Below are 14,611 nucleotides of genomic sequence, written 5' to 3'. Positions count from 1 at the left end.
ACCGTTAATCATAAGAGTTTTTTTCAATTCAAGTCGTATCTCGACGTTAACCCATTAAAAAATACAAACATATACAATATACATAAATACACATAAAGAACGAACCTTATAACGCCAACCCAGGACACCTAATTGTATTAACATATATATGTATATATTAATTAAGCGTTGGAAGCGTTGTGTAGAATACATGTTGACTTGCTTTTTATGTTTACCAAACTATCAGTGAAACGGCCTACGTAAAATGAAAATAAAATAATGCTTGATGAAAGACTAGTAGGTATTTTGTTGATAAACAACAACTGACCGAATATATATACCTCCGCTCAGCTCCAGTTCTCATCTCTACTGGAAATACGTGGTCAGTCTGCCCACGTAATAAACTCAATGGTTTGACCTATTGATAATGCCCAGTTCAGAAGCATTATTTTGCAAACAATAAATAAGGAGCTCGAATCCTCTTTATATACCCAGCGTGTTGGACCAGTGCAGTGCGTACTGCATCATTGAATAGTGAATTTATAACACGGTGCAACCAGTATTCCCGTACAGTATTGGATATACACCGTATAGTACTGTCCTGCATTATTCCTGTGCGCCGTGAGATCAGGTGAGGCTCTGTTTTATAACACTTGTCAATTTAATACATCGTTCTGTCGTTGCATGTAAACTCGCATTGTATGTATGGTTGTGTGAAGATCGAAGCCTTGGTAAACATATGAGAGGGGTGTGTCTGCAATAAAACACGATGTTATGTAATGTTGGCAACGTACTTGGCATAATATATGTTACTAAAAATGCACACCGAGTTACAAAGAACGCGAATAGCATTTCCATTTACATGCATGCAGGATAAAAGAGCACTGGCAAACGGATAACAAATAACGGAGTGATTGAATTTTAAAGTTTATCAATATCTTGTGAAAACAGTTGGGCTGATGTTGTCATTATCCCCCATATCCCCACTTTCCTTTTTCTTATGTTATTACATGAAATCATGAATGTTTCATTTTCCATACATTTGTAAATGATGCGTCTCCATTGAAGAAGTTACAACAATAAATTGCTAATCATGCTAATGCGCTTAATCAGTTGTCAATCCGATTGTTTTACTTCTTCGTTGGTAGAAAACTTTTGAATAAAGCTAATTTCATATAATAAACTACTAGACGACAAGTCAGTGGGGATATGACATCTTCAGCCCACCTAATGAATATTCATGACGACATGCCTGGTATTGTTTCACCGGGATAATGCACATCTTTAAAATTCAATAACTTCGTTATTTGTTATCAGATTTTGATCAAACTTTCGGCATTTTTGCTCTTTGAATTTTACTCTATTTACCAAGATATAAATATCTCCAGCCTGGACCATCCCTTTAAAATGTCTTGCTCACGGGCGCGGGCGATGCACTGGTGCCGCGGACTTTCCAGTCAGGCGCCTCATGCCTTAGACCACTCGGCCACGGAACCTCCTCTGATATACAACATCGATATTCAAATGCAAATATTTGAATTGCGAATAAGCTGTTCAATTCGGAGATCTATTTAACGACATATTGGTAAACAACCAACTTCTTATTTCAGTCTGAATATACATGATAAACATTAAATTCATTTACCAGTATAATAAGTCTCTTTATAAAGGACGTGAGTATGGAGAAAGAACAAGGATGAAAAAAAAATATTGACACTTTGTTTTTGGCGGGAAAGCATATGGGATTTTTCCTATTTTTTCCTGCTGTTTCTTTATTTCTTATTTATCATTGTGTCAAATGTTGTCTTATTTTGTTTACATCCTTGTACTTTCTCTGTAGATGATCTTTAAAAGAGATGTTACGGTTATAAGACTTTTAATGTTTATCATGCTTATTGTCAAATTTCAAACCCATTAGTTACGAAGTCTTACCATGCCTATACCTATTCATTAATGTCATTTACATTTATTAGGCCTACTTGTTGCAATGGCCAATGGGTAACAAACCTCATCAAGCTTTCAGATCGAAACATACCAAGTGTTCCGAATTGTAAGTGTCAGGGAATAGATAGCTGTCGCAAGGGTACTTTTTCCAATAAATGATGTCATTTATTCTCTTATATGTCCTTCATAAGAAGTTCAGAGCAAACTTTGGTGGGGGCAAAGTTCAATAGAATGATGAAGATCAAATCCTTAATGTAAATGTTACTCTCATTATTGCATAATCATAATAATTGACTTTGTACTTCGTATCTAATCGAACTCAATGTTGACTTTGTACTTTGTATCTAAATCGAACTCAATAATTACATTCAACATGTTGTCTGCCAATGTTTCATTTATTCATGGTTATTTGTGAAGTGTCATTCTGACTTTGGAACAAGACACAAAGACTTGATAATAAAAAAATATATTGTTCAGGTTCCAAAAATATCCCTGAGCTCTAACAGACGTGCGGAGACCGTGGAAAGTTTTTTTTTTTTTTTTTTTTTTGGGGGGGGGGGGGGCGCGGGGGCTGAACCAAAATTTTAATGTTTTGGTACACGGTTGGGGGGGGGGGCTGAAGCCCACACAGCGGCCCCTGATGTGTGGTGTGAATCATACACTCTAAAAAAAAGTTTACACAATATTGGGTAAAATGGGAACATGCGTGTTGGTTGGGTAAAATATACCCAATATTTTGTGAATTTTACGCAATGCTGCGTTGAAATAGCCCAATATGGGGTAAAAAAGATACCCAGCAAACATGCATGTTCCCTTTCTACCCAATATTGAGTAAAATTTTACTCAATGTTTATAAAGACTTAGCTGCTCTTTCCCCTGTCATGACTGTCAAATCAAACAGTCACAGAACGCTATAACAATCTATTTTCTATTAATTGTCGATTACTTTATTCATTTTTAGTCTTCTTGACTCTCATTTGAGTTATAGTCCGTGTGATTGTGAAGCCTCCGTAAAAGTTAAAGTAATGTGAATCGTACTCAAATATCACGTAATATTCAAATCCAACACTAGTTTAGTTGCCTTCTATTTTGTTTTATCTATTTATTTATTGATTGATTGGTTGATTGATTTAATTATTTTATAATTTGTTTTTTTAATTTATTTATTAAATTATCTATTATTTATTTATTTATCATTCATTAATTCATTTGCGTGTTATTATTATTATTATTGTCATTATCATTAACATTATTCAGTGTTTATTTATTTACAATATTACTATTAATATCATTATTATCAGTACTATCATTACTATTACTAATAATAATAATAATAATAATAATATAGGATATTTATATTGCGCACATTTCCACCTTGTTAGGTGCTCAAGGCGCTCCTATATTACCCGGCTAAGCTAGGCGTTCATAGCGCACACAGCTTCTTAAGGAATTACTTCCTACCGGTACCCATTTACCTCACCTGGGTCGAGTGCAGCACATCGTGGATCAGTTTCTTGCTGAAGGAAATTACGCCATGGCTGGGATTCGAACCCACGACCCTCTGTTTCAAAGTCCGAAGACTAATCCACTGGGCCACAACGCTCCACTATCATTACTATCATTATCATTATTATTTTTTTTTGTTGGGGGGGGGGTCCTCAAAGTCCAAGTTAGAAGTAAAGGCAAAGCTTAAAAGGAGACAAAAGGAAATAAACCTTTGAATGAAGATGAAATGATGTGAGTTCTTATGACCTTTATTCCACTGGTACCTTCTTATCATTATATTTTAATATCCCTGTTATCCTTGTTCATCAGGTATGTTACCATTCATTATGCGTTTTATGTTTTTACTTTCTGTACTCTCTTCAAAATGATAAGCAATAAATTGATTAATTTTTATTTCTGTGTATTCATTTTTATTGTTATTCTTTTATTGGGTGGGAATGATTCTTTTTTGGATGATCGTACTAAATGCGGTTGTGTCCGTATTTACAATTCTCCACTCTTTTCCCAGATTTAGGTATCTTGAAACATGGCTGACGTAATAACTAAACTCAAACGGGATGACGACAAGGCTTGGTTCAATGTAGAATGGTCTGATGGTTACAAGGCTCGGTTCCCATACGTCTTCCTATTTGATAACTGCCGATGTCCGAAATGTTTCCACCCGAATTCCTACCAACGATCCGTTCTCATGGCTAACATCGACCCGGATATCCGACCGGCAGGACACGAGATCATAGAGGGAGGAAAGGTTATTCAAGTCACGTGGCCGAATGGTAACGTGAGTCCGTACCCCGCTAAATGGCTCAAAGTAAGTCAATAGTTAATTAGTGGGTGACAGTAACGAATAGTAATTAAACATACCCCTATTCATAACAGATCACGAGACACGAGGAAGTTTATTATCTCTTTTTAAGCATTTAAATTTTTAAGAAAGAATATGACAAGATTGGCCCTGTTGTTCTGTCTTGGTAACAAAAATTGAAAATTACCCCAAAGGCTCAAAATAAGACATGCACTTTTAAACTGTAATGTAGCTATTTATTTGAGTTTCACTGTGCAGCACATGTTCATTCATTGAGTCCATGCTAAGGGCGGGGGGGGGGTGGACTTGTTGGCCATTGAACCCCCCCCCCGCTCGCAGTGTACAAATGTTATCCTAAACATTTCTGGCTCATTGCGCCACTATATACGATGGGGGGATGTTTAATTTATGTATCAAATCAAAATCATGTCAAATATGTTATTTTTTTCTACTTCTCAGATGCATCAGTTCGGCAAGAAACCGTACGACCCCTTAGAGTCCCTTGAAATCAAATCATGGGGAAAGGAAAAACAACAAGACATTCCCACATTCAACTACAAAGAAGTGATGGAAGACAACAAGGTTCTCTATGAGTGGCTAGTCAAATTACTCACAGACGGCATCACTTTGATCAAAAGAACTCCGGGCGTAGAGGGCGTCGTAGCCAAACTTCATGAGAGGGTCTCATGGACAAGAAGGACTATTTACGGGTAAGGCTGCTTCGAGAGAATGGTTTAAGAAAAATCGTTCTGAGATGGAGGACGTTGAAGGTAGGGTTGAGTTATTAGGATCACGGAGAACAGGGCTAGCAAAACTCCCCGGGAAGGTCTCACGGACAAGAAGGACTGTACATGTATGATTTGAAAGAATGGTTCAAAGTATCTTCTATATAAAATTGGGGAGTTTGTTCAATGATCTGTATTTTATAAGAGATCAGTGGGTTTGTTAGGAATAGGGATGAGTAATGGGGATTTTAACGAAGATGGCGTCTTAGCAAAGATACATGAGAGGGCGTCGTGGACAATGATGATAAAAGATAAGTCTGTTTCAGAAGAATGGCCCAGGGGTCCGTTTTAACTTGTGACAATAACAAATTGACACTAACAGTTATTATCTACTGAAACCTTCCAATCTGATAGTTAGAAATCAAACATAAATTATTATAGCAAGTATTCATGAACGGGTCTCAGATGGTCGTTCTAATATGACAGTTTTGTTTACCCCCCCCCAAAAAAAAGAATGGTAGAGTAATGTGGATCAAAACAAAGAGAGTATCTCAAGGCTCTGTCACATCGCCCGCATCTCACACGCTGTTGCCAGCAGAAGCGCACGCAAGTCTGATTTGCACGCAGAAAAGTTTTGAAGATACTCAAAACTTTGTTGCGGGTGAGTTGCGGGCAATCACCCACAGGGCCTGTAGCAAATCGCCATTAGACGATGTAACGGACAGAAAAGACCATGTACAGGTGAGATTCAAAAGACTACAGAGGATCGTTCAAAAATGGAGGAATGTGATGTCCTTCATTTTGAAAGGGCAGCTGCTCCAATGAAGCGCTTGCGTGTTTCAGTTCAAGTGTTTGAAATTCACCGGTTAAACCATGATCAAAATAATGGGCAATACTGCACGCGTGAATATTTGTTTTAATTTCCTTATATTAGTGCTATAATTATGTAATTGTTATAAATTTTTCTTATATTCTTTAGCGAGATATTCAACGTGATCACGATGTACGATGCCTGCAGTTTGGCCTACACTGCTAAGCAGCTCGGATTGCATGTTGATCTCCCAGGCTTTTACCAGACTCCTGGGGTAAGAATGCATTCTGATACATTTAGAGTCATAAGTTTCTCTCAGGTATTGACTAGTAAGTATTAATCGGAGATGACCACGTAGATTTGACCAGTCGGAATGACTCTCACACAGATCACCGGATCTCACCCTTCAGGTGCTACTTATTAGATTTCCATATACTTCATTTTGACAATTAAGGCCTAGTAAGATTTGACTCTTCATTGAGTGTGATTAATCAAGATTGCCAGAAATCACAATAATCACCCTACCATTGATATTATACCTGCAAAGTAGTCATTATTCAAATTGAAATGACTAGTGTTCTAGTACGGTTATAATCTCAAAGAAAATAAAACACTCATATTAGTCAAAATTGATGAAAGTATTAACCATATAAACATGATAAATGATCAATCTTGGTATCGTTTTTCTGGGACGAGTTTTTCAAGCAATATTGATGATCTACTTCTCCTCTTCCATTGTCTTTCTCTGTTTTATTCATTTTCACTACGTGAAATATCATAAGGGGACGATCTACCGTAGCCACTTCGTGATAGGAGGATGTTAATTTTCATTTATGTGTGCGATATTTTCACTACTTTGAAAAACAAAATAGAACTGGAGGATTAAGTAATCGGTGGTGTATCTGTTAATAGGCATTCAGGAAGTAGGGACCAATGAAGAAATGCTGCTCACATGACAAAAACATTTCTGTATTAGAGACCCAGAACAGAACTAAAATCCACAGTTAAATTAACAACAACTAATGGTAAAACACGAATAGTCATCTAATCAATGTATCCAGTTACAGGTCGATCTTGATTGCGAACGTTAGTATCCAAGGCCCTGTTAGCTGTTTCAACAAGATTTCAATATTATTTTCATTATTATATTTACCACATCAGGGGTCGATTCATAAAGCTGTTCGTAAGTGAAGAGCGATTTTAAGAACGACTGGTGAACCTTTCATACGTGCTAAACCATCACCAATGGTGTGTACCCACTGGCGGACCGTGAGACAAAGCATGGGGGGGGGGGCACAGCATTGTTCACAGACAATGCAGTGTGTACCATTTACCAAAAGAAAGGATCACCAGTCGTTCTTAAAGTTGTTCTTATCTTACGAACAGCTTTATAAAACTCCCACCTGGACTCATCAGCCTGTCAAAACAAAGGGCCGTTTCATGAAAACTCAGCTCGACGCCATCTCTATGGAAAGCCAAACTGAAAAATTATCATGTTTGATGACGGGCCTAAGGTGCCCTTAGAAGCCACCATAATCGTTAATCTTCATGAAACATCCCCTCATTTTATTTAATTGTCATGTAATGTTCATCGTTCCAGGTTCAGATGCTGCATTGCATCAAGCAAGTCGATTCTGAAGGAGGTGACAATGAGTTTGTTGATGGGCTTCGGGTAGCCGAACAGCTTGAGCAGGAGTATCCTAAGATCTTCCAGAGATTAACCACGATGAAGGTTGACTTCAGGACACTAGGGGCTGAGTTTGTGCCTTACCATACTATGACGCAACGCCCTGTTATTGAGTGAGTTCATTAATGAAATCATTACTATCAGTCACAGAACATGCTCAATAAAGAGTTACAACTGTTGTACTTTGCCATTGCATAGAAAAGTCTTCATACCAGGAGAGAAGGGGGGGGGGGGGGGGGCAAAGTTCATGTCCCCCTTTTCTCGGTTACTCTGGTTACAATTATGCTGTTGTATTTCAAACACTAGAAATAGGTTGCATTTTTCTTCCCCCATAAATAATGGCATCATAATATTGCTACTTATCATCATTATCTTCAAATACACTTCAAATGAATCACCAGAGAGAAAGCAAATATAAAAAAGGTTGCATTTTCTACCAATGAACTGCTCTGGTAATTTATTTAGACGCTGCTTTATGCGAGTGTCATTTTATTTGACCAAAGAAATGCCCTGTACTTTCTATCAGATTATACCATACATATATCATGTATATGCCTGTCTCAAATCCATATCTGATTCACACAAGGCAGTGGCATGGACAGGACTTCATACTTGGAAGGGGGGGGGTTAGGACTGCTCATATGTATAGTCTTCTTTCCTCTATTTCCCCTTGTCTCCACCACTTTTTTATACTCCTCTTTTTTTCAATACTTGAAGAATCATGGTGGTATCACCCTGCCTCCCCCTACTGTGGCGCCGCTCCTGAATAAAAATACCTTGTAACATTGACACCCATTTCAGGTATGACCGAAACGGCGTCTTTCAAGGTATAAACTACAATGATGGCGTGAGGGCGCCCTACTGGTCTCTGCCCGTTGAGGAAATCACGGAAGGATACAGGGCTATGAAGACGTTTCATCGCGCAATGTACGATAAGAGAAACTGCATCTACTACAAAATGGAAAAAGGTATCTACTTATTAACTTCACACAAACGCCTATCCTATGTTTGAGCATCTGTTATCCTTTGTGATGAAATCACCTCTGACAATAATTCAATTGTATTTTCATGGTTTTATTGATCAAGAATGAGGAGCATTTCTAACGTGCATTTTACTCGCTTCAGATAGGATGCGTAGCTTGAAAACTGTCATTGTTACTATTACTAGTATCTACTAAATTTTCTGGACCCCTTAGAAGAACAGCCTGTGGCTGAAGAGGGTCATCCAGCCCATGAGTGGAAAATAAATATTAAAGTCAAATACTTTAATACTTGTTTACAATCTACTATCTTTTATTTTCCTTCAAAGGACATTATCTTTGTGTGTGTTAAATGGAGATCAATTTTTAGATGATGCAAAGATAAAAATCAAACCCTGTGCAAAATGTGAACCACTGCCCTAGGACTGCTGAAGTTTTCACGATTATTTTTCACAAATGAATTTTTCCCTTTTATAACAAATTACTAAGCATGCCCATTCCATAAAGAGTGAATTAAAAAGATTATGGAGTGAAACTTATGTTTACATTCATTTTTGAGCGACTGTTAGGAACTTCAAGCTTTTGTTTTCCATTCATTATCTTCTGTGGGATCATAGTTCGGGTCATTTGAAATCAACCAAATTTTCACTCTCAACATGCTCAAAACAATCATTTTATAGAAATGTACTAGGGAAACCACTCTTGTAAGAGTGAATGAACATTTTCCACTATTTCCCCGCTCCTCTCAGGTGACATGGTTATCTTTGATAACCGTCGAGTCCTCCATGGTCGTCTTGGCTTTGAGGTTCACGTCAAGGAAGGAGAAGAGAGCAAGACGAGACATCTAGAAGGAGGATACCTTGATTGGGATGGCATCAAATCAAAGATGAGGCTCCTTCACGAGGAGATACATGGATTAGAACGGTTTTAGTGACTTTTCAAAACGGAGGGCGATATCTTTTTTGGTAGATTTGTGTATATCCAAAAAGGGAATCAATTCCAAACTGAAAGTTGTTTTACATGAAAAAGAAGAATCAGACAAGCAGATAGGTAAACTTTCGAACAATATCAGACAAGAAAATAAGATAATTATGATTTTTAGAAAGTTATTAAAAGTTTTGATCATTAATATACCTATGAAAATTTCAAATTGCCCGCATTAGTGATGTCAATATGGTTAAGGGTATGATCAATTCTTTCTTTTTCAAAAGTTATACTTCAAATAATATTTTTATTGATGAGGACATGACACGATACGTTCTGATGATAATGGTGATTATTTTTACATGATCGACAATAAAGCATAAAAAACAACCATAGGACCGACGGCTTTAGGTCCTCTCCGAACGATCTGGTAATGAGGATAAATACTTACCAAAGGGCACTGTAGCGCTAAATTGGAATCGAACCAGTGCCCGAAATGCCTGCTCTACCGACTGAGCTATCGCGCCTAACTCTCTGTGATATTTTCATATATTATACCGTTTCAGATGATTGGGCGCTCATTGAAAAACAACAAATCCTTGATAATTAAGTACACAGCCAATTGTTCCTACCACTTGTCATAATACTGAATAAATTGTCAATTTGAAATTCTCATAATCCCATCATTTAAATGACCATAACGTTCTTATTTCTTGTCCAGTTTTTTAAATCTCCACCAGTCAGCTTTCTCCTCTCTCCAACACCATTTTATGATTTGAATCTCTAATAATGTTGCGACGATTAAATCATTATTTTACATGTGGTAAATAGTGTTTGTCGCATTTTGATTTCTGATTTATGTATTTCAGGAAAAAAAGAGATAAGAATCCATGGAAGTGTTAGGATTGACCTGTGAAGAGTTTGACTATGTATAGTGTGTGATATTTTATGTCTTCTTTATGTGTGGTCTGACAAGATGGATTTAAGCATTTTCAGTGAAAATGAATGTACGGAGCTGAAATTGCTCCCGTAATATTTAATAACTTCGGATTTATGTATATAGACTTGTCATTTTCTACCCGTAATTAATCCCAGAAATACATAATGTTAGTTCACCATTTAAAATGGTAGAGTATTTTTTAACACTTTAGTATGCCGGATTCAACATGGTAATGAATGATGATTTCAATCCTATGTGCTGGATTTTAGCACAGAAAACTACAATACAATTAATGTTGATATTTTACGGAGAATGAAGTATATTCATTGATGATACCTCATTTTATTCGAGTGCAGTTTCTTGTAATTGTATATAGAAAGAGATTTTATTTCAGATTTATATAAAGCGGGATATGAAATTTTATTTCAAATAGGGCTTAATATTCCGTTAAGTTTTCAAATGTATTTTTTGTTTCTTTTCAAATTTCGTGTCTTTAAAATGACCAATGTATAAATGAAAGTATAAGGCTAATTTTTGAATGTCGAGATTTTAGTATTATAGTTCTCAATGGGCAATTTCAAAACGATTTGAATGTATCTCACGTGAGTTTTTAAATGGCAATACACGGTAAGAATATTCAGGTTGAAGCTCCAAATTTGAAGACAAGAGATAATGCAAATATTAATTGTAATAATACAAAATATTTCGATAGAGAACGTATCCACCTTTTTAGGTGCCCACGGCGCTCCTATATTTACCCCGGCTAAGCCTCGGCTACCTATTCCGATGCTCACAGTTTTTTTTTAGGAAATCCTGCCAGTAGCCATTTACCGTACTTGAGTGCAGATATAATGATGATTTGATTTGGTTACTATACATGCTATATATGCTTTCAATGCAAAATATACTTTGACCTTGAAATCACAAGTCTCTTTTGCGTGTATGTTTTTCGTATTTGTAATCCTGTGTTAATCCAGAGAGGAGAAATGTCTGTGTATGTTGGGAAGGGGATGGGGGCTGGGGTGGATTCACCCCCATTTTTCTTCCAAAACCGTCTTTAAAAATCGGAAAACAATGACCATCTCATTGTAATTATTTTGCATGGTCGGCCGCCCACTTTCGAAACCGTTCTGCCACCCCTGGCTCCCTGCACTAAAACAGATCACAATAAGATAATTTAATAACAACTTGTCGGGTTACCCCAATTTGTTAGTTTTTTTTTTGTGGGGGGGTGTGAAAACTCCAATCAAAAGCAATATTTATTTTTTTCAAATGCCTTTTAAGACCCCCCCCCAAAAAAATGACAAAAGGTAGCAAGTATCAAAGGAGCAATTTCCTGTAAAAAAGGTAAATTGCGTCTGAGATGTACATACATAATTACGTATAATGCAATGGTTAGTTACTCATGCCCAATTGCGACCTTAGCGCAATAAAGTAACCTGGAATAATTTTATATGTTAATTTATTTATTTACTTATTTATCTATATATGTATTTATTCATTTCTTTATTTATTCATCTATTTATTTATTATTTATCTATCTATTCATACAGTGTAGCATTGAGAAATATTGTAAAACAAAAACAAATTAAAACATAATTTCAAAACAATGTGTCATTTGATTCCCTCTTTTCAATGTATAACAAAATGTAAATGAGGTTAAGTAAAAATACAAGTGAAAATTATGGTACGCGGAGATTTCCCTCTTATGTTGCATCAAAACTACCAAGGAAAGATATCTCTGTCATATTAAAGAGAAGTGAATTTTTGCAACAGCCACGCAGACGCTTTCTTGAACGTATAGAATCTATTGTAAAATGCCCTTCATGATAATGAAGTCTTTGTCGACGGTTCGTCGGTGACTAACAGTCGGTGGAAATCAATCTATTCCATGAAACGCTTCCCAGGTCTGAGGCATTTGGCATGTTTGGGAGAGTTTATTCCAACATGGCGACAGGGTAGTAGATCCCTATCCTGAAGATCCATTTTCACATTTTTAAAGAAAATATATTCCTTTTTGGAGCCAGTATTATCTTAAAAATGAAGTGAAAGGTCAAAAACCCACTGCACTGTTCGTATAAGAGTAGTAGCCCACCTGCATCCCCCCATCAGTTATTTCGGGAGGAGAGACCTGCGAGTCATACTGTTTCAGTTCGCTTTTCGCAGAAATAAAAAAAAGAACAACAACAACAATAATTATAATAATGATAATAATAATAATAATGATAAGAATAATAATTACAGAAGAAGTACTTTTTCAACAAACAAAAATGATTTGGTCCTTTGTTAATGTTTTAATATCAATCACTTTCGTTCTTACCTTTATATAATCCGTGAGAAGCGGGTGAGGGTGGCATGGCCCAGTTGATTTGTTCAGCTTGTCAGAACACTTGTCAAGAAATTATAGACCTCCTCTGGTTGTAAATGCATTTTCTGACTTGCACTTTCAGACTTAATCTTTCAACTTTTTAAAAATCTTTTCTTCTTTCCCACCTTCTTTATCTCGTCTAATCTCTTATACTCTTTTTTGCTTCATTTTTATACTTTTAGTCTTGACCCTCGTCACCACCGCCATCATCATCATCATCATCATCATCATTATCATCATCATCATCATCATCATTATCATCATCATCATCATCGTCATCACCATCATCGTCGTCATTGTAATATTTCTTCTCCTTGGATTGGAAATAATTGAAAATAATGCGATTATCAATAAATTATCTGCACAATCCAAATCATGTCGTGCATTTGTCTTTTTCAAAGAGCGCCATCACATTCAAGGTCAGTTACAATATCTACCCTAAACCAATTGTCGACAGTGACAAAGTAAAATGGGTAAGGAAAAAAAAGTACAACTGAATGTGATAAACTTTATTGGTCTAACTCTATGTACACAAATAAAAACGGCTATATAATTGGCATATACATGTACACATAAACTTGTAAAAGCGTTAACTTTTTCATTGAAATCGGGCAAGAAAATGAAGAGTGTACACTCATAAAAAACATTCTAAACTCAACATGAGCAAACCTGAACAGTTCTATACACACATTGATATAACATTTGAATAAATAAACAAAACAAAGTATAAATGAGAACAAAACAAGTACGATTTTATAGTATCATTACGTTTTCAAATATTAAATCGTACTTAAACATAATGAAGTTTCGCATCAAACTATAAGTAATATTACTATTTTATTAATTTCTGTAACAAAATTCGTTTTGATACAGCCAAGTACAGATAAAGGATCTTGAAATTGTCTTGTAATTTACCGTCACATTCCAGGAATGCTGTCGTCACTCAATTCTTCAGTTCAGTTTAGTTATGTCTTTTCTATGGTCTCCTCTAAAATTAAGCTATTTCTTCACAGAGTAAAGAGCGTCGATCTAAAATGTAGTTAATCTAAGATGACTAGGTAATGTACTCGTACATTAAATTTATTGAGATGAATTTCAAATTATCAAAAATAATATACCTTGAACTGTAAAATGCCTTGACCAAACATTTTGAGAAACTTTAACATGAATTTCCCCAGGACATCAATGAATAATTTCGACAGTTCCTTAATTCTTGATTTTTTAGGGGGGGAGGGGCTGGGAGATGAGGGGCGATCAAAAGGAGACTGTGCTTCAAACATGAGTAAGTAGAGTGGTGAATATAGTCCTCGTTCTTTCAATTTGACTGGCCACGATCATAATCGATGCTAATTGAGTGTGCTAGGGCTAAACTTTTCCCAAAATGGAGTTTTTCCAGATCTAGGTCCTGTACTGAATCAGGGCTCCGTTTTTATAAACGTTACCATTATGGTAACTTTGCCATTCAATGGTAACTTGTCTTGAATCCTTGATTTTGATTGGCTGTTGATCATCGTTACCATGGTAGTTACCATTGGATAGAAAGTTACCATAATAGTAACTTTTATGCAAGGGGCTCTGGTAAACATTTTTTTCTTCGTATCTAAACTCCAGATTGTATTTCTTTCTTTTGGCTATTAAAACCGTCATATATTCCACGATTCATCCTGTATGCCAAGTGCTATAGGTCTAATTACATTTGGTTAAATCCAATTTCCAAATAGCTTCATTAAAATAACCTGAACATGTTGGAACGAATAGGTAATGTCAAGCAGGATAACAAGAGAAATTACTACTACGTCAGATGACAATGACAGAAAAGTGTAAGTTGACAAAGTGGTTGTGAACAAACCAAAGTTTGGTCACTTGCAGGGGTCGATTAATAATCTTACCGACTGGCTTTGACCATGTGCAAGTGTACCCTTGCCAAGGACAAGGGCATACTCAA

General features: G+C 36.2%; 1 protein-coding gene across 2 annotated transcripts; it reads left to right on the top strand.

Annotated features, from left to right (window-relative positions):
* The first annotated feature begins 311 nt into the window (after positions 1-311).
* On the top strand, positions 312-11,227 carry LOC121421364 (gamma-butyrobetaine dioxygenase-like). Of its 2 annotated transcripts, none has more exons than XM_041616062.1 (7): positions 312-610; positions 3,944-4,237; positions 4,691-4,941; positions 5,936-6,041; positions 7,368-7,567; positions 8,256-8,422; positions 9,184-11,227. In XM_041616062.1, exons 2-7 carry the CDS (start codon positions 3,956-3,958, stop codon positions 9,363-9,365), a joined length of 1,188 nt encoding a protein of 395 aa, XP_041471996.1. In that variant the 5' UTR covers positions 312-610; positions 3,944-3,955; the 3' UTR covers positions 9,366-11,227. The 2 variants fall into 2 exon arrangements, with proteins under 2 accessions (XP_041471996.1, XP_041471995.1); XM_041616061.1 differs by having other exon boundaries at positions 3,938-4,237.
* Positions 11,228-14,611: the final 3,384 nt, after the last annotated feature.

The sequence above is a fragment of the Lytechinus variegatus genome, chromosome 9 (assembly GCF_018143015.1).
Source record: "Lytechinus variegatus isolate NC3 chromosome 9, Lvar_3.0, whole genome shotgun sequence".
NCBI lineage: Eukaryota > Metazoa > Echinodermata > Echinoidea > Temnopleuroida > Toxopneustidae > Lytechinus > Lytechinus variegatus.
The sequence above is the reverse complement of the archived record's forward strand: the minus strand, read 5'-3'. Positions and strand labels throughout refer to the sequence as shown.

Coding starts and splice junctions, on each gene's coding strand:
- LOC121421364 (XM_041616062.1), top strand. CDS start 3,956: ATGGCTGACGTAATAACTAAACTCAAACGGGATGACGACAAGGCTTGG. Junction 4,238..4,690: donor ACCCCGCTAAATGGCTCAAA/GTAAGTCAATAG, acceptor TCTACTTCTCAG/ATGCATCAGTTCGGCAAGAA. Junction 8,423..9,183: donor CTACTACAAAATGGAAAAAG/GTATCTACTTAT, acceptor CGCTCCTCTCAG/GTGACATGGTTATCTTTGAT.